The sequence below is a fragment of the Passer domesticus genome, chromosome 8, assembly GCF_036417665.1.
Source record: "Passer domesticus isolate bPasDom1 chromosome 8, bPasDom1.hap1, whole genome shotgun sequence".
NCBI lineage: Eukaryota > Metazoa > Chordata > Aves > Passeriformes > Passeridae > Passer > Passer domesticus.
The window spans coordinates 58,364,885-58,385,894 of NC_087481.1; the positions used below are offsets into that span (position 1 = coordinate 58,364,885).

The 21,010-nt window shown below is 42.9% G+C and overlaps 1 protein-coding gene across 6 annotated transcripts in view; it reads left to right on the plus strand.

Annotated features, from left to right (window-relative positions):
- Positions 1 to 21,010, plus strand: part of INPP5A (inositol polyphosphate-5-phosphatase A) — a 184,389-nt gene that overhangs the window by 79,188 nt on the left and 84,191 nt on the right. For all 6 annotated transcript variants that reach the window (XM_064431654.1, XM_064431651.1, XM_064431653.1 and 3 more), the window contains exons 5-6: positions 15,191 to 15,254; positions 18,646 to 18,749. In XM_064431654.1, coding sequence (XP_064287724.1) covers positions 15,191 to 15,254; positions 18,646 to 18,749 — 168 coding nt within the window. The remainder of the gene's footprint in view (positions 1 to 15,190; positions 15,255 to 18,645; positions 18,750 to 21,010) is intronic.

A 21,010-nucleotide genomic window follows, 5' to 3' on the forward strand; every position in this document is an offset into this window, starting at 1 on the left:
CAGGGAGCAGTCCATCTGCAGCTGTGTGCAGGCTAATGTATCGCTGCAGACACTGGTATAGACATCTGAAATACAATTAAATGGCAGGAATGCTCTATTTGTCTAAACAAGACAAAGCATGGAATGGGTTCATTTGACTTGAAACATGTAATTAGCATAACCCTTCTGGATGCTTGTTTTATCATTTGCAATATAGTAAATGATTGATTATTGTACTGTACCTTTTGAATGTCATTAACAGAATTGTTTTGTCCACTTGATTAATATGTTGCCTCAACCTCAGAATAATCAGATTAAACCAGGTTGCCTTGTTCCTTTTGACTTGGAACATTCCCGTTTCCATGCACCATCTTCTCACGAAGGTCCCATGTAGATTGGTGCATTTTGTTAACTCCAATGTTTCAGGATACCCAGCTGGGAATCTCTCCTGATGTATGGAATGGGTGTTGCTATAAAAATGTATTTTATAAGTTGTCTAACTACTGTCTTCTAAGTTCATACAGTGGAGAGGGGTGGAATTAGGTGTTTTCACTATAGTTCCTGTAACAGATCAAGCATCTGGTGTCTATACATGTCTTTCACATCAGGGATCTCCAATTTTGAATGTGTGAGCCATAAGACATTAATGGTTTGGTTTATTTTTTGTTGAATTTTCTAAACCAAACCAAATTACACAAAAACCTGAGCCTTGTTCTTTGCAAGAGTCAGTATTACAGGTTTTCAGTTGTGTGATAAATCACATTTGTGATCCATAAACTGTTGGCTGCGTTAAATTGCTGACATCCCAGCAGCTGAACAGCTTTTGCTGCAGTGATATTATCTGATCTCAGATTAAGCAATGTTTCTTTTCATTGAACCCATGTAGATTAATATATTCAGGAGTGAAGGCTGTTTATCAGATCTTAGTCCTAAGTCCAGAAGAAGTGGAAATGTTTGAGGCCAGGGCCAGCTGCTGCCCAGCAGAGGCCAGGCTGTGGCTGAGCCTTGGTGCCTGTGCTGGGAGAGCCTGCTGGGGTCTCCTGAGCTGGGCAGAGGCCAGCGGGACACAGAGCCTGACCCCAGGAGTGGCAGGTGGAAACAGTGTGCACAGTGTGTGCACACACATGTGTGCATTAGGAGATGTAAAAACATATGAAGATTCAAAATGCCTGGACAACAAAATGTGAATGAAGCATAAACTTATGCTCCAGGATTAAGATTTAAGTTTCTGTCTATCTGGGTCAATGTTTGAGGTTACTAAGTGTTTGAGTCATTGAACTTTAAGACTGCATTCATCACAGCTTCCTAGACTAATATAAATTTCTTCCCATTAAGTCAATAAGCGTGGTTACATCAGACAGCAGTTCTGTCTAGAAACTAAGATTAATGTCCATCATAAAAGTGACATGAAGAGACAACTTGCTTGATTTATACAGACTATTTTTATCTTCTCCGTTTTAAAATAAAATTCAAGTTATTACTTCTATTTATGTAAAGGTTTTCTTTCTCACTTCCACTATTACTGAAGCATTCCTTTCAGATGCTTCGTCATCCAGGTGTGAGCCTGTAGGACAAGAAGCCCTTCTTGTGGGTGTGCTAACAGCAAAACTGCACTACATGTTACAGAGCCGTGAGCTTTATTTACAGTGCGCTTCTTGTTATTGATGGATCAGCTTCACAAAGTATGTTAAAATGCTCTGCTGTTCTTGAAATGCTTAAAATCTATTTTCTTTAGCATTTTCTAGCTCAAAGCTAGAAAACAATGCTGATAATAGCAATGCCAAAAACAGACCAGCAAAAACCTTGAGCAAGGCAGTGGTGACAGAACTAGTTAATGAAGTAATCTTAACTCACTTTTCATATGGTCTATAGAGCCCTTTGGTTTTGTTTTTCTTTTTGAATTTGTTTTTAGAAGTCAGGAATTCACATTGAAATGTTGCAGTTGTAAGCTAGGCCCCCACCTGAAGCTGGGGAAGCCTTTGGGCACAGTTGTATGGTTTCTAGTTCAACACCTTGAATTCCCTTGTGGCAGTTCAACAGCTGAAATTCATCTGAGACTTCCAAAGGTAAAGCATTAATGGAAATGATGAATTACACTTCCAAGCAAAATATGGCAAACATTTCTAGCAGGTTCTTCCTAAACTGTTAATGATGGTTCATTTGTGAAATGAGTTTCTGCAGCAGGGAGAGTGGCATCCTTCCAAGTTTCCCCACCTCGAAGCTGGATTTCTGCTTCAGGATAAATCCGAGCTGGCATGCCTGGGCAGCTGGTAGATAAGGGCTCTTCCATCCCAGTGCCCTGTTCGTCTCCAGGCTCTCAGCAGGACAAGCAGATCAGGAAAAGTGAAGCCAGCATTTGCTTTCTGCTCGCTGTTCGTGTGATGTCTGTTGTACAGGGGCAGCCTCACAAAATGAGTTCCCTGCACATTGCAAGTGTCCTACCTGCAGCCACAGAATCACTTCGTTTCCTAGCATGATGCAGGTTTTTTTGGGATTTCCAAGGTGAGAAGATGCTTTTGCTAGAGGCCCAGCCTTTGCTTGTTCCTGTTTCTCCCAGCTGGTGCTCTGGTCTTGTCAGACCTCCCCACAGTGGAACAAGGAGGAGGCAGTGGAAAGAGGTCATAGCAAGCCTTTCATTCAGACTTTGTAGGTTGTTGAGGCAAAAGAGCATTAAGGAGTCCTGTTTGATGTATTAGACGTGAGTCAGAGAGTGGTAGGTTGTTTGGTTTTGAGCAATTTGGTTGGATTGCCAAAATTTTCAGAGAATAATGTTCTTGTCTGCCATCAGAGCAGTGGAACCTGCCTGTCTGTAACAAACTTCAAGGGAGTGTGCTAAATGCCTTCTAATTGTCATTAGTCAGGAATGAGTTCCTTTAAAATATTACTATCTTGAAGCATTACATCACATAAACTGGGTATTTGTTCAAGTTGAGATGCAGGCACAGCTGGTTTGGGGTGCACAAGGCGTGTCAGCTTTGCTTTGGGCTTTAAATCCGGGCTCTGCACTGCCCAGGAGTTTGCAGTGGTGGTCCCAGCAGTTCCTCTAATGCTAAAAATCACAGTCCAGGCAAAGTACTTATGAATGTACAAAATGTACAGTATTATTGAAATTTTTTAAATCAATTAAAGCTTTTTTGTAATTGCCCACAGACATTGCATGCTCTGGTTGAATGGCAGTAGGTAATTTGTAAACTGGTTAGGTTCATTGTTGGCCATCTCTTAGAATTGATTGTCCTTTAATTAACTTATCTCTATCATGCATGTAATGTGATTCCCAATAAAAATTAGAGAATTTTAATTGAAATTGAAAAGTTCTGAAAGGTAGAAATATAAATAATATATATTATATATGTACATACTCCAACTTGCATGGACATTCTGCCTTCAGTAACAAGGCAGGTTTTCCATGTGATTGCATTACCAATAGACTTAACTGAGTATTTAGATTAGAAGAGTATAATCTGGTTTATTTCATAAAGAAAGGCTTTACATCTTTATGTCTTTATTGATTTGCCAATACCATTTAATGAGTGTCAGTTCACAAAAGTTACATTAGTTGAAATACATCTTTGGGTTCGGTCCATGTAATGTTATTTTGGAAATGCAACCACTTGAAGAAAATGCTGAGCATAATTTAAATTTAATTGCAATAAAATATTGCTCTGAAGTGTACATGAAGAAATGCAAAATGGCAGCATGCATTCAATTATTCTGCATAATCCAGTTATTCTGTATAATTCCAGGAAAATTAATTTTTTTATCAGTAATCCTGATGTTTTCTTATGTTTGCTAAACCAAACATGCTGCACGTTTTCATTTATACTTTTAGTTTGCATACATTGAATTTTTTTTAAGATTCTTCATAACTCAGTTTTCAGTATTTTTACTGAACTGTGACAGAGTAAGCTTGAATTGTTCTACTATTGGTGCTTTGGTCTATGTTGCTATTCCTTTATGGAATCAGTGCAGTAACTGGTACAAAGGGCACAAGGGCGTAAAATATCTAATCACATAAATCACATTGCTCTTCATTTCAGTGAAGTGAAGCCTGTTAGGAAATACCAGGTTTGCCTCTTGTTAGCAATGATAATGATTTTTAAAAGCATATGATCTGCATCTTTGTCTGTAGCTGAACTGGCAGCATACAGAGCAGGGCAGTGCAGTCACTGCACTGGGTCAGTTTTGTTTGCTCAGTCAGTCCAGTGACACCTGCAAGGTTTAACACTAAGTCTCTGTATTAACAGCATCAAATAAAAGACAAAGAAAAGTTGGGAGAGAGACTTTCTGATTTTTCTGTAAAATATTTTGTATTAAATTGTCAAAAGTTAGTAGAGATCGCTTTCCAAACATGGGCAATTCTCATTGTATTTGTTGCTCAGTTCATAATGATGGTGATACAAGTAGGCACTGAAAGCCTGAGGTTTTGGTAGTGTTTGGTAGCATTTTGGTAGTGTTTGGTAATGTTTTGGAGGTGTTTTGGTAGTGTTCAGTAGTGTTTTGGTAGTGTTTTGAAGGTGTTTGGTGGTGTTTGGTAGTGTTTTGGTGGTGTTTGATAGTGCTTGGTAGCATTTTGGTAGTGTTTGGTAGTGTTCGGTGGTGTTTTGGATGTGTTTGGTGGTGTTTTGGTAATGTTTGGTAGTGTTCAGTGGTGTTTTGGAGGTGTTGGTGGTGTTTGCTAGTGTTTTCAGAGGTTTCACACTTCTGCATGTTGCACAGAAGGCTGAGAAGACAGCTGTGGGGAGGGTGTTCCGAAGGGGTTCCAAGCCCATCCCTGGGTGCTCTGTGCTGGGGCACTCCAGGTTTCCCCTGTGTGTGTCAGCTCCCTGTGCCACTGTCCCCAGCCCAAGTGCACAGGAGCAGCGAGCAGCAGCCGTGGGTGTGAGCACATCCCCGAGCCTGCTGGGGCTGGGGATGGGATTGGGGATGGAGCTGGGATTGGGGCTGGGGATGGAGCTGGGATTGGGGCTGGGGATGGAGCTGGGATTGGGGCTGGGGATGGAGCTGGGATTGGGGCTGGGGATGGAGCTGGGGTTGAGGCTGGGGATGGAGCTGGGATTGGGGCTGGGGATGGAGCTGGGATTGGGGCTGGGGATGGAGCTGGAGCTGGGGCTGGCCCTGAGGGAGCAGTGCAGGGACAGCCACTGGCCTGGCTTTGTCACCAGGGACAGCTGCTAGGGTGGCAGTGCCACCAGGGACAGCCTCTGGGGTGGCTGTGTCACCGGGGACAGCTGCTGCTACAAACCACAAACAAAAATTGTAGAGTAGAAAACCATAGTGACCTTGTGGTTGTTTGTTCTCACGTGGCACGTAGGCTTTGTGCTAGGTTCTGGCTTTGGCTCGTGGTGGTCACCAGCAGCATTCCTGGGCAGCAAGCTTGCTGCTGTAGGGCTGGATTTGCAGCTGTCTTACACTTCTGGCTGTGTGGCTGCCCAGGAGGACTGCTGCAGAAGTACCAGGTCAGTGTAGCTAGGCAAAAGGCACCAGAGGCGTACAGCTGAAATTATTAATAATCCCAGCTTCTCCAGCAGATTGCCATAGCATTGTGTTTTCTTTCTTCATCTGTGCAAGAACTAGAAACGATGATTTCAGTGTCCTCAAGGTTGATGCCCTTGCAAGAAGCTCTTCTGTGCCTTAAATCTGTGACCCTCTTTTGAGGCTGCCTTGTTCTTCTGCAGTTCATCTTTGTTATGTTAATTTAAAAATTTAACAGGTTTATTAATCCTGCAGAATTTATTATAGTCAAACATGAGATATTATTAAGTTGCTATTGTATGGAGCATTTACCTTTGCTGTTGGAATGACTTGTCCTCTGCATTGGCAGACACAGAAACATTCATTTTGTTTCCTAATTAGGGGAGCTGCAATCAGGAACCATGACAGGGTTCAGCTCCTCGGTGTACAGCATGCCAGGTTCCATAGTGCAGGCTTTATAAAATTCTCTTTAATTCAAGAACAGAATATCATTAACTTTGTAAGTGGATGAATACAATGGACAAGCAATTTAATTAACTTCTAACATTGGATGTTGGACAGGAGACAAAATGAAATTATGCACATATTTCTTATGCAGGCAGTCAACCTTGAAAGGGGCTTGATTGTGATGGGTCAGACAAGGGGACAGCTTTGTCCAATTATTTGATGTTTAGTCCTAGAATATGAAATTTGAAATTTGGTACTTTGTAAATCAATCATCTCTTATTTTGAAGCAGCTACAAAGGTTCTCTGAGATACAAAACAACCACCGGTGACTGTGACACGCTAAATACAACCTTTTACCACATGATGCTTTGCTATTTGTAGATGGCCTGTGTAATGCTAAATGAAATGGGCATTAATGCCTCCTCATCAAATTGAACTTGTCATCTTGAGTGTATTATGTAAGAACATATCAATGAAATACTGTATTGATTTAAAGTTTTTAAAATTAAAATTATTTAGCATCAACTCAATATAGTAGGAGTCACACAGCTTACCGGTTTTCCCCAAGATAATGTGCCTTTTTTTTACTAGAAGAAAGCTGTGGTGAAGCGTTGAACATCTGTCAGTCTGTCCATCTGCTCAGAATCCATGCAGGTTGGGTCCCAGTTGCAGTAGCCCTGCTGAGGGCACACGCTGCCAGTGTGACAGTGGGGACAGCTGGCACTGTCCCCTGCACTGCAGGATGGGCTTTTACTGATGCTGCTCTTCCTGCCGGCTGGCCCGGGCTGCAAAAATAAATGTGAAGCAGCAGGTACAATACAGATGAAAAATAACATTCTGCACTTGCATATTACCTTCTGCAACCTGAGATTCAAGCTCTGTTTCTTGAAATTCAAGAAGTGTTGCCACTATCCACATGATAAATCTGGATCTTTGGATAATTTTTTGAGCTTGTCAAGAATTTTTAACTTCCTGGGGAATAGTTTTGGTTCTCCATAAGATTCAACACTGAAATAACCATGAGCATTTACCTGAGTATCTTTTGAGGAGAACTTTGCTTATCCTCTGCTGTGTTCACAGTTATAAATTAGATTTTCTTTCTGTCCCTTCCAGTCCTGAGGAGCTGGTGAACATTCTGAGCCTGGCAGGGGGTTTGGCACTGGCTTTGAAGCCCTGGGGCCCCCTCAGCAGAGGTTTTGGCTCCCTGAGCACACTGAGCCCTTGCTGGCTCTGGGGCCGCATGCAGAGCAGGGCCCTGGGCTGCAGCTCTGCTCCTGCATTCCTGCAGCCTCCTTTCTGCACTGGGGCACAGCCAAGCTGGGAGCCTCTTATCCTGATTGGGGCCTCCAGAGTGCTTGAGCAATAGAAATATTAAATAACAACGTGATTAATGACTTTGTGAAGGCCTACTTTGCCTTCAGGAATATTGATAAGTGGCGCTTTTTATAAGTGCTCAGCACACATACACTTCCTTTAGCTTGGGCTGGTTCCTTGGTCTGCCACTAATCTCGGTTTTCAGAAAAGAACCTCTGTCTGATTTCTTTTTATTTAATTGATTTGTAATTAAAATATAAAATCTTTTTGCGAAATATGTCAATATCAAAAGTGGCGTTAAATATTCTTTGTCCATGCATTAGGTTGTGTATAGATTATTCATTTACTCACTGGACATGTTTATATAAAGCTCAGAGGTTTTGTTTGCTAATTTTTCTCTTCTTAAATTAACTGGTCCCAAATAATGTTTTTAAATTGAGTATGACTTACCATTTGCTGTAACAAAATTATTAAGAGAAGGTAATAGAGGTGGATTATGTTAGCTGAAGATCGCTCATTTTTCTGTTAATCTTCAGAATAGGAAAATTAAAACTCCTGGGGGTAGGTTTTTGTTCCAGGAAATGTGCCATGCTGGTTGCTGTTACCAGAGACCTCTCTGAGGTATCTGTAATGACCAGGACTGCAAGCAAGTTCTTTTTTATGTTGATTCTTGATTAAGCATTTAAATGACCTGGGATTTAGATATCTTAGAATTTTTAGAATAGTTATTCCAGTCTGTGGTGTAGACCAGTCTCAACCTTGAATTAAACCTAAATGTATAAACCCATCTGAATATACCAAAATCTTGTGAAAGAGACTAGAAATAAACAGTACAAGATATAAAGCTATGTATAAACACTTACAGATAATTTCTTTGCTCAATTACATTTGGTTTGACTATTATAAAAGCCAAACAAAAAAAATTTTTTAAAAATTATTTGTATTTTTTTTAGTGGTAAATTTGTAGTGATTATCTCCCTTGTTAGTTCCACTGTTATTGCCCTCACAGTTGGAAGGGCTGCTCTGAAGAAAAGAAGGAAGAGTGAGGAAGCAGTGCTAGATGTTTCAGGTACATCTGCTGATGCTCAACGACTGCACAGCAAAGACTGTGGCATCCAATGAGTCAGGAACATCCGAAAGCCACAGTCTGGGTGGAACTTCCCAGCCTCGTGCAGATGTTCAGCTGGAAGAGTCGGTCTGAAAAATGGGCAGATCCATGAAATAAATGGATTACAAAGAAATTAGAATTTTTTAAGGCAGAAGAACTTCTAAAGACAAAACCAGTATGTGGAAATTGGTTTAGAAATGCAGAAGGATATTTGGAGATATGAATCTAGTACAATTATGGTCAAGAAATTCCCAGGATTTAGGGACTCCTAGAGCTGGACACCGTTTTTAACCCTACCAGCTGCATGTGCTGCTTCCAGTAGTATCTAATACTCCAGCAAAATTGTCTTAACTGGGAAGTGGGCACTGGAGACACTGTTAAAATACAGCTGCAGGTGCCTTCTTCACAACATGGGTATTACAAATAAAATACATGTATTATTTATTTATGGACATTGTATGTTTAGATTATGATGCATAATATTGGTTTAGGCTTTATGGAGTAAGAGAATCTGCACTGCCAGTCCTGCCACTGGTTTTAGTGTTCTGAGTGGACAGTTCCATTTGGTTTAATGGAAATATCACATGTAACTGAACAGGTGTTTTGAATACAGACCAAGGTCTGTTTTGAGAGAGTTTTTGAAGTTTTTCAGTGAGTGTTTGGAGCCCACTCACTGTGACACTTTATTAAAGGTGTAATTATTCAAATGCTGTTGAAATGCAGCTGATAGCTGTGTTTGCAGTGCAGAGCTGCAGGAGCAGGGTGTAATTGTTTGGAATGGTCGGATCGGGCTCCGTCTGTCTGCGCTTCAGGTGGAGCAGGGCTGTTCAGGCAGCCTCAATGGCACTTTAATTGTACGTGCTTTAGCTGATAACTCTAATTCAGGAAATGATAAATTGCTGGACACCTAATTTGTTTGCAAATAAGAAGTGATAGAGTGTTTTATAATTACTTGATCAGTGTACCCAGCCTGGTTTTTTAACCTTGAATGGGTATTAGACGGTTGGTGTTAATTTGGCTGTAGTGGATTGAGTGTGCACAGAACCACAGGCGAAAACTGCACCATCCCTCGTGTGTACTTCGTCATGCACTGTTCAGGTGTGCTGGATCCAGCCTGTACCGCAGCCTGCCCTTCCTTTGTTTTTGGGAAAGTGGCAGTTGCATCAAAACTGACATTTTTAAGGGCAGGTGTTTTTACAGTGTTTCCACACTGCCACAAAAATCCAAGATAGCCGTGGCTTGTTTCGGAGCAGGATTTCGGAGCTGTTCTGGTGTGGCTGTGGCCGTGTCGGGGCACCTGCAGGCCAGGTGGCCCATCAGTGAGGCCGTGCTCAGGTAGCCCCAGTCCCTGGGGAGCAGGGTCTGGCCTGGGCAGGGGGCACCCCCAGCCCTGCAGACCCCTCTTTCTCCCGTTCCAGGATTTTCTGCTTGGAGTCTCTGAAACGTCACTGTGCCCTGAATGAGCCGGGACTGGGAGTCTCCGTGGCAGCTGCAGTGTGACATTGCTGTCAGCCTGCCTGGGGTGGCAGCCACCACCAGTGCTGGGCTGGCCCCGAGCGCGAGGCGGCCACTCACAGACTCCATCTCGCTAATGGGAAACTAATGCCTGCTCTTGATGTTCGGGTTTATAAACGTGTGAAATACTTTTTTAATTGTTGGTTGCAAAGCAGGCACACAATCAATAGAGTCAGGCGTGCCAAACTCACTGTTGACATTCAGCAGAGCCAAAAAGGCTGGTGGGAGATAAGGGCTTCCTGTCAGCAGTGCTTGCGCTAATTCATATTCAGACATTGTCATGTTCCATGATAAATGAATTCCTTGAACTATATTGATATAGGAGGTTAAACATTGAAAAAGTTGGGCTGAACTTTGACTTTAAATATTCATTAAAGCTAATTATGGATTTTATGACTACATGAATTACAGTTTCTGTGTCATCATTGGCAATTTATTTTAAATATATTTAAAGCAATCTTTATATATTAACTGTCACATTTAGTGAGGTAATGCAGTAAATGTTTACTCTGTACAGTAATTAAACTTTTATTCATCTATTTCCTTTTTGCATTAAATATCCACAGTTGAAATGGTGGACTTTAAAATGAAATTATGCCAATTAACTGTTTAAAAGAAACCCTATAGCTATTAAAATCTTCAAATTTTTGTGGCAAAATTCCTGTATAGTTAAAGGAATAGTGCTTTTAATAATGGAGGATGTGTAATCCATCAGAACCAATTGTTTCTCTTGCCATCAGCACTAGTTTTCCCAGATGAGTCTTTCTGTATGGATTAATGAAATAAATGTCTAATACCGTAATGAGTATCATTCTGGAACCTAATTAAATGCAGTGAATGTTCAACTTCATTGGGCTAACAGGGAGAAGATGCCTGCTTTTTTCTCCATAATACTTTTCTGAGGAGGTGTGAAGCTCTTGTAATGAGTGTGCTCACCTTAGGCTCAGTGTGCCCTCTGTGTCTCCAGCTGCAGCACAGGTGTGCACGCAGGTGTGGTAGGAATGGTCAGGTACTTCTGTCAGTCCGGAAAAAGCATTTTGTTAACAGCAGCATGGCCTGAGATAAAATGCCTGCCCTTTCCCTGAGTCCTGAGCGTTTCCATAAGGGCCCTTCTCACAAAAGGCAGGATGTGTTTGCCTGTGTACTCTGCAGTTAGTGACCGTGATATCAAAAGAGGGCCTGAAGTTTACAAAGGAAATTTTCCCTGCTGTGCCTACAGGATCTTGGGTGCTGCTCTGACTGATTTTCGAGGTGTTTAAACCAAGCTGTTGGTTATAGTGAACAGGGGGACAGCAGAAGAATCAGCTTTACTGTCTTGTGTGTTTCTTAAGAACTGGGCCAAGCTACAAATGAGTATTCATGATTCTATTAATTTCTGTTTTGGCACTGAGTTACTTGCAATGAATGTGTGGTATTTCCTCGTGGCCATGGGTATTGCTCTAAAGTGTCTGTGTACTTCTGGGCAAAACTGAGCCCCTCAGACTCTGATGAAGTCCTTTCTGTCTTGTCAGCTCCTGACTTCATTAGTAAGGTGTAAATCAAGGATTAACAGAATCATGGTTTGGGTTGGAAGGGAGCTCAAATCCCACCCATTCCACCCCTGCCATGGCAGGGACACCTTCCCCTGTCCCAGGTGCTCCAGCCCCAGTGTCCAGCCTGGCCCTGGGCACTGCCAGGGATCCAGGGGCAGCCACAGCTGCTCTGGGCACCCTGTGCCAGCCCTGCCCACCCTGCCAGGGAACAATTCCTTCCCAGTTCACCTGGCTGATCAGTCCTGGGAATAACATGTGCTGTCCCTGTGTCCCTGAGGCCACCAGGTTGGGCTGGTCTAGAAGCTTCTCTTGGTACTGGGTACAATGACCTTGATGTGGTTACAGACCCAGGGGCTGCCAGGCTGGCCTGATGAGCTGGGGACTTTCTGATCCCAGCCTAACTGTGAGCCAGCCATTCATTGCTCTGCCCTAAGGCTGCTGAAGTAGAATTCACGACTGGTCTGTGTTTGCAGACTGCTTGGAAAATCAAGCAGAGGAGCCTGTGGCTGCTGCCCGCAGTTCATTCCAGCGAGACGTCTGGTGAGCAGAGCGTGTGCCGTGCCCTGGGCAAGCCTTGGGGCAGCAGTGCTCGTTCAGGGACGGGTGCTGGGCTGTGTGTGAGCCCTGACCTCAGAAACTGCCTGCTCTGGGTGCTGGGCATGAGAGCCTGCAGGCTGGTCTGCTCAGGGGTGCTGCAGCGCTGCAGGGGCACGGCTGCAGGAGCTGCTCCGTCCCTGACGCCTGGGAAATCAGCCTCAGTGGCCGTGGTGCTGTGGCCCAGGTTTCTGCTCTGGAGAGGCTGCATATTGCTGGGTCTGCTGTGGGGCAGCCCCTGATGTCCCTGTAACTGAGGCAGGGACAGGGCACAGCCTGACCGCTGAGCTTCATTTCAGTACAAGCGCCTGCTCACAGGCAGTGTGGAATTCCTGCTAACAGCAGGTCATCCATCTCAGCAACCTTTCCAATGGAACAATAATAGCTTTCTTTCCTTATGTTTGAGATATTTAAAAGTTAAGATGTTTGGGTGGTTTATAATCTGTAATGTGTTCCTGTGTTGTATCACTTAGATATTTTATGTGCTGCTGCTGCTATATGCACCAGTTCTGCTTTTTCCAAAGGATACTGAAATTGTAAATAAGAAAATAAAGCAAAGCTCTTCAATTTCAAATTAATCTCATTTAACTTTATTGTTAAACTGACATTTTATGAGAAATAAATTGAATTAACATAATCGCCTCAACAAAAGGGCCTAGGCAGTAGGCCCTGGAAGGTTTTTTAAATATATTTCATTGTGTTAGGGCACAGAATTATAAGTGCACTCCATCATTTTTGCAAGTTTACATTTATGTACCTAAGCCTGATTAAGTCTATAATAATGCGGAAGATAGTGATAGCTGTAATTTCCATTCCATTATAGTTTTGATTGTTTTTAGTGGGGTCCAGGCCAGTCTGAATGTTAGTGGTATCAGCTCCTGAAACTTGGCAGAGTTACATCATCACTGTCACAGATTCATTGTGCACGAGTAGTTGATACTCAGTGCCACAAGTGTAGACTATCAAACTGAACTTCTGCTGCATAAGTCTTAAAAATTAGTTTTTAAAAATGAGATTAAAACTGTACGAAGTCAAGCAATAAAAAATTGTGACACTCAGAAATTAAGTTATAGCTTAAGCATGAATGGCAGTACTGCTTTTAATAGAGTTATGACACCCTAAATGAAACGGGGTTTAGAGCATCTGTTTTTTTCTTGGTTTACTTGTTGTTATGCTACATAGGGAAGCTTCAGAGTTCACAATTCTGTCACCTAGATTTAAATAGTCACCTGTTTTTAGTATTGTTCATACCTGAATTGGATCAGTCACTATTTCCAATTACTTTTTTTTACTTAGTCATAAATTTCCATCTCAGCTGAGGCATAGGGAATTCCAATGAAATGAAGGGAAAAGTTTACCAAGAGGGTGGTCAGACACAGGAGTGGTAGCCCAGAAGGGAAGGCAGGAACTCCCCACCTCAGGAGAGTTCTGTCTCCTGGACAGTGCCCTGAGCAGCCCCACTGACAGGGCTGGGACAGGGCTTGCACTGGGGACCTCAGAGGTCCCTTCACACCATGATTCTGCTGTCCTGCATTGTGGGGAAAAAGGAAGAGCTCATTAAAAACATCACTTAGATGTTACAGGTAGGCTGGATGGCCATGTGTTACTGACGTAGCCTAGCATTTCCATTTCAGGATCCCTCTTTCATTTGCTTTTACGTTTTTCAGACAGTATGCATTTGAGATGATACTTTCCAGATGCTTGCCAAGGCTCCTTTCTTTTTCTTCTGAAGGCCATGTAAGGAAAAAAGGCTTTATCCTTATATAGAATTCTTAAAGAGTATTATTATTCTATAGCAACTGTTACCTTTATATATGTCCGATTTCGCCCTATGCATTGAAGAAAGAAATGGGCCAGATGGGAATATCAGGTGGCAGTGTTTTGTCTTGTCCCAGGATTTATTTTCTCCTGGCAATGTGTCCTTGTTGCAGCACACTTAACCTTGAGTCCTTCACAGGGATGTCTCCTGCAGTTCCTCGTTCTCCTCCTGCATGTTATAAAAAAGAAACCCAAAGGCCTGAAGGAATCTGCCTGGGTCGCAGGGACGTGTACTCATCAATTAAACATGTGGCACTGCTTTCTGTTGGATGGACTAATATGTCAAGGAGATGGGCAGGACCTCATGTTTGTGCTTTTGACAAATCAGCAAATGTCTAATGTCTGGATGTGCAGCATCTCATAAATAATGCAGCAGCCACCGAACCAAGCCCTGCTGTGCTGGGAGGGGCTTTGTTGCTGGAGAGGAGAAGACGCAATGAAACTAAATCATCCCTTTTGGTTAATCTGTTGCTTCTTCTTAGTAAGAGTTTATCCAGTAACAAGCTGGGGTTTTTTCAGTTTCTTTTGGGTGCATCAGATGTATCTAAAGGCCCATCAAGTTGTCCTTTTAATTTTTTTGTTGTTTTGTTTTTTTAAAATATTCCAGCGTAAAATCTATTTGCCCAGTTTTTTTTCTTTCGTACTTGATTTTCATTTGCTCTCTTCTAATATGTAATTATCCTCTCATTAAGTGGGGAAAAGCAGTAAATGACATGTCTGTGGAGAAGGCCAGCAGGCAGCAGGCTCATGGTCCCTGTGTGTGCCACAGTGTCACAGCTCCCGTGACACCAGGAGAGGGATGTGAGCCCCAGGGGTGGGCAGCCCTGGAGGGGCACGGAGAGAGGGGCCTGCTGCAGGGAGGCAAAGGGGGCTGGCCCTGTTGAGGAGCTATTTAAGTTTCATGGTAGGGAAAAACCACTTCAGGCTGTGTCGGGAGGTCGTGGAGCCTCTTCTGCAGAGGCTTTAGGTGTAAGTTAGAAAACCCAAAATTGCCCTTGGTTCCTGTACCACATACTCTAAGGGCTTTGGTTTTGCTTTGAAAGTGAAGAAGAAATGGTCAGGTTTTTATACCAGAATTGAGAGTCTGGTTTTGGGGCTCAGAAAGGCATCTGTCTGTGTCACTATCACACCCGTCTGTTTGGTGCTTCAAGGTACACCTGGCAGTGCCCTTGTCATGGTCAGCTGCTAGAGGTCATCTTTATAATGACTGATGAAATCTCAGAGAAACAACAAAAGAAATTAAAGTTTTTGTAGATCTTAGAAAATGTAAACATCTGTTTATTTATTAGCATTTATTTTCTTGCGTTTGCTTTTTTTTTTTGTGTGATTGTAAAGCTTGATGCTCTTTCGGGTTTTGTTAGCCAAAGTACATATTTTTACTATTCCATGTTTTATTGGGTTCTTTTTACAGGCTCTAGGAAGTTTTTACTTTCTTCATGAATCTTTGAAAAACATCTACCAGTTTGATTTTAAAGGTAAGCAAAGGAATTAAATGTTTTTAATGGTTAGTTGGCTTTATACATCAAGGCAGCTTTTCCATCTTTTCCGATGGTGGTACCTGGCAGTGTTTCTGTGTTATGCAGGCTCCTGTAAAATGCAGGCAGGTCCCTTGGTGACAGGTGTTGCTTTTCTTACCTTTTATAGACCTTTTAGAAGAAGTCAATGGAGCGGCCACAGGCTGCAAGCCAGAGCATTAATCATTCCCAGGCACCTTTAGGTTCATAGTGGTCCCTGAGGATTTCAGAAGAACGCTGAATGGCCACAAGATTCTTCCATGTAGATCAGATACAGGACCAAGACCTTAACTCTCCAACAGTGATGGTCATTTTGCAAAGCAGCTGAGGTAGATTTATGGCTTAAATTACTTGGGAGCAGAGCAGGTCAGCAGGAGGGTTTTAACCCACAGTGATCCTTCGGGTTGGAGGTCTTGCTGTGTCTCACAAGTTTGAAAGTAATGCTGGGCTATATATGTTAAATATTAGAACTATCATAGAAAATTACTGAATGCTTCCTGAGGTGAATATAGAAAAGGTTATATAAAATTTATGTTATTTCAGTTGAGAACTGTATAAATTTAATCCAAAAATATCCTGAGCTTCATTTAGCTTACTGAGCTGAGTCACATTAATACTATGTCTGGCATCCCATTAATGTGAGGCACTGTTCAATGCTATGGACTGAACTAATTGTCATAATTATATAGATTAATTATTTTTGTTCTTAGCAGATTCTCTCTGCTCATGTAATTGAGGGTATAGGATCTTCCTGCCCTGAAATATTTGAACAGTAGCACTGTGAATGTATAATTCAAGACTTAGCCTACATAAGTCCTCCTGTTACCATTGGTTTCAGTGCTGAAGGAACGTTTTTGCTGTAATATCACAGACAGAGTGATTTTATTTCTGACAAACCATATGGGAACCCTCCACAGCAGAGCTGGCACTCCTGAGAGCTCGTAGCTGGGCTCTGTCCCTGAGAAGAGCAGTCCTGCAGGTGCTCAGGAATGAGGTGTGCACATGGTGGGGAGGCCGGGTGGGACAGCTTGCTCTCCTCTGTGTGGCTGTTTGTTCACTCTGCCATGCAAATGGCTTTGTGTGCCCATGATCTGGGAGCTGTCTCAGCACACCCGGGCCCTCAGCTCCATCCCACCAGCACCAGAGGAGCAGCAGCAGTTTCACCCCAAAAGCAGTTTTACCTTCACTCCTCCTGAAGGTCCCTCCCAATGGTCACAGACGGGAGGTGTCCTGCTCCTGACAGGGAAATGACAGCTGCTTTAGGACAAGAGCAGCTTTCTGGATTCATTAGTCCTTTGTTGGCAGCTTATTTGCTACTGTGCAGTTTTTAAAGAAAGTGTAAGAAGTTTTAAAAAATAAGAAAATTGAAGAAAGAAGTGTAGAGAAAACAATTCATAGAAAAGCAATAAACAGATGCTTGTTTCAGAAAATAACTGCTTTAAATGGTTGCTGCTTTGTTTTGCTTGGCAAAACCTTAGCAGAGCCAACTTGCCAATGTGAACCATGCTCATAAAGATGGGTTTGGCCCAAACATCATTTAGAAGGAAAAAACTCTTAATAAAAATCAAGGAAATGGGTGAATGGGTGTTGTGAGTCACACACTGTTCTTGTCAGAGCAGAATCCGTCTCCCAGCATAAGGTTTGTAAAATATGACCCCAAAGGCTCCCATCTTTCAGGGGAAATGTAAAACTTGCCTCTTCTCTCATGACTATTGACGTTTTCACAGTGTATTAAGCTCTTAAATCAGAAGAAAAATCCAAATGGATACAAACATTCTCTGCACAAAAATCATTGTGAAATTCTGGTTCTACTCAAAAGCGTGCAAAAAATAGATGTTTATACACAATTCAGTATTCCTGGAACATCACTGTTGCTTTTCAAAATTCACTGCACAGTTGGATGTGACTGAATACAGACTGGAAAAAAAAAGATTGTAGCTGTTTTTCAGATCTCAGGAAGACATATAGCCATTTTGAAAAAGGAACAGTTTTCTCCTGCAGCCTCACATATTATATGCTATAGTGTAGATCTGTTGAACTGTTTTCACGGTGGTCAGAGGCCCAAAAGTTTGCTTACAATTCAAGCTAGTGCCAAGCTGTGTGTTCTGAGGGGATGTCCTCTAAGAGAGGGGGTTTGGCCAGTTCCAGTAGACCACTTGTATTTCCAGAACAGATCTTGTTCTCGGGGCTGAAGTCAGCAGTGGAGTGGGGCTGTGTTGCCCCTGGGTGCTCTGCAGCCCTGTCACAGCGAGCCTCTGGCTCTCAGTGGTGTCGGGGTGGAGAGAGGGGTGTCTCCTGTACCAGCTGCTGCCTGTCCATGGAGCTCTCCCACAGATGCCTTCAGTCCTCACAGCTCTGCCAGGTCTTTTCTGTAACTCAAAAGGCATCAGGATCTCTTTGCTGACACTTAAACTTGCTGAAAGAGGCACATCCATCCACAATCTGCTTGGAATGGTGCCAGATGAGTTTATCAGGATATGTGTTCAGCTGTCCTGTGGGAGCCAGGCCTCAGAGGGGTTGGCGCATGAAGATTTACATTTTCTTTTTCCCTGAAGACTGCATTACAGTAAATGCTTCACATAGGCTGCATTACAGTAAATGCTACCTCAGATATTCAGTAGGACTGAACAGTTTAGCAGTCTGGGTAATACTTGGAGTTTTTCTCTTATACATTCCCAGCTGAAACTGGATCCAGTTGAGTAGGTCCAGCATAATGGCAGCTGTACATCAGCTGCCCGAGCTCCTGTGTCAGAGGAGTTAAACTAAGTCAGGTTCTCACCTTAGATATGCCAGTACATTGTTCTCACCAGGTGAGAAACCCAAGTATAAAGTGGATCAAGAAGGAGAGCCTCTCATTCATGAGCTGAGTAGATCCGTAGGAGTCTCTGCTGTTTCTGTCTGTGATTAAATTGTTCATTAGAGACTGGAAAGTGATGTGCATCACCACTGAGTCTCTTGTACTAGTCCTACACCCATTCCAGCTGTAAAAATCCATGCCTCATGCGCTGATGGCTGGAAAGGGTTGATCTGAAGGAGCCTGGGGGCTGCAGGGTCTCAGAGCAGCTGAGGTGGGATTTGAGTGCAAGGGTGTACAGACACCAGACTCACAATTAGAGCTCCAACACTTCACAGGGCTCTGGATAGAAGAAATGACAATATAACTGTGTAATTTCAAGGTGTCTGATATAAACAGGGGTGTTTATTTTCCCCCAGAACAGTTCAGTGCTTGCACATTTTTGGTAAGATCCTGTTGATTTAACAGCTGTTTTGTTGATGCTTTGCCAATAAGTGTGAGAAGATGCTTGTAATGTTGAAGTTATGTGTGTTAATTTTGGTTTATCTCTCTTCCTAGCTAAGAAGTATAAAAAGGTTACTGGGAAAGAAATCTACTCTGACACTTTAGAAAGCACACCCATGCTGGAAAAAGAGAAGTTTCCACAGGATTATTTCCCTGAGGTATGTACAGAACTGTGAAGCATTTCCAAATACTAGGTTTGATTCTGATTTCCTCTGACTACTCTTGAGCAGCTTCTCTCAGTGATAAGGCCAGAATGGAATCTTGGAATTTTGTCTGTCTGTTTCCTGACACCTGTAGTACATGTTTTGAGTCATGGCATGATATACCAAAATCCAGTAAGAAATCCTTGTGGAGGGTGAGGACAGTGAAGAAAAGACTGATTTGTGCCTGTAAAGCCCAGGCAGTGTGGCAGTGTGCCATGGCAGGGCTGTCTGGGAGCTCTGTGCCGCTGGATTCTGCCAGCCCAGCTGTGACAGGGAGCTCACCCTGCTGCCAGGGACACCCGACCCAAACACACACTGACACTGTCCCCCAAGGCTGCCCTCACACTCCCTTCTGCACTGTTCTCAGAAGAACTGGGGGATGATGGGGGTTTGAGATTGCTGCTCTTGTCAAAACCAGAAACACAAGCAGAGCTGAGGACTTGCTTGCACTGCACCTGAAAGTGCAGACTCTCTCTTCCTTGATGTTTCCTTTAATTTTCTCAATTTTAATTTCTTAAGAACATCTAGAAAATGGGTGTTTAATGGTTAATGTTCTCCTTAAACCAAGTGAATAAATTTGTTGAACTTCTGTAACATTTGTGGATCAAACAGGCATGTCACTACTTTAATAAAAGGAAGAACTAAATAAACTCCTAAAATTAATTTAGAATTTGTCAATATACACAGAGATATTTACATAGTGTTTGTGTGCTTGGCAGAGCATTGCATAAATAGTTATGGGATTGATAAGATGAAGGTTGTTCTTTTTCTTGACTTTGATACTAAATGATTTATTTTTATATCTCAGTACTGGAAGGAAAAGTTCCTTTGACATAATTTTGCAAAGCATTCACTTCCTGTGAATAAACATGTCAAATACTTTGAAGCCAAGTGTTAGGTCACTTTGAGGGAGCTGGAGCCATTCCTCAGGTGTTTGTTTGCTGTGGCAGTGCCTGCAGTGCTGTGCCTGGCTGAGAGCTCTGCACAGCAGCGTGAGCGCTGCCAGCGTGCCTCACAGCACCAGGACAGGCTGTGCATTGCCCACTGATACCCAGGGACAACTGTTTCCTCCTTTATTTACTGCACTGCTGTTGCTTCATTGTGAGAGTGGCCAAGCTGTGACTTGCTCAGCATTGTTTATTACCCCTCTTGCATCAGCAGTTCTTCACGGTCGCTTGGAGCAGTGGTTGAGTCTTGGGGCTCTGCCACACGGTTTTGTGGAGCAGGAATGGTGCTCAGGGATCAGGTGTTCCCGCCTCATTAGCAGCTGCAGCTCCTCCTCAATACACCCTCCTGTGCTGCTTTTGGGCTGGGACCATGGGGACTGTGGGGACTGGAACCCAAGGAGCAGCCTTTGGAGGCTGTGACACCCTCATGCTGCTCCCATTGGTTCCAGTGCCTTAAACAACTGTTCTAAGCAAAAACCTCTGTGTTTCGGTTGTCAGGGATAGTGTTTACCTGGAGGAGAAACAGACAGGAAAAGAGAAAATCTGCAAATATATGCAATTAAGTAATGAACAAATCTCCAAAGCACCTTGAAAGTTCAGTTCTGTTCCTGCCCCCAGCACAATTCCTGGGAATGCTGTTGCAGCCAGAGCCATGGAACAGGCTGGGGCCATGCTGTTGCAGAGCTCTGCACAGAAGAGAGGGAAGGGACCCGGGCTCTGCAGGTCTGCAGTGATGTGAGTAGCAGAGCACTCGCAGCTCTGCACCTTGTGAGCTCGCCTGGCCTGCACCCTGCCTTGTGCCAGCCCACTCTGTTTCCATGTGACTTGAAAAGTTAGAAAATCATTGCAATGAGTTTTAGACCATGCTGTTTTTCTTTGGAACTGGAGACCAAAAAGTGTCTCAAACACACAGACGCAGCAAGAGCAAAAAACAACAGGGAGATAGTTTTGGTTCTCATATGCATGTTTCTGTATGTAAAGTTAAAATTAATATTGCTATCACATGTTTTCTCTCTAGACAAATATTAGTAATAGCAATAGCAATTAAAAGGCCACAAAATAATGTGTATTTTGGAAATTTGGATTTACCCAGCAGAAGGCATGAGCAGCATATTTGCCCAAACATTGCATTGATATGCTCTTCTGTGTTTTAGCCAGACCTTTCATATCACATCTGCAATTTTTTGTGTGAGAAATGGTTTAAGACTGATTTCTTTTTATTGCAGCTGTTTAAGGATGATCTAAAAGTAATTACAGTGATTGAGGCAT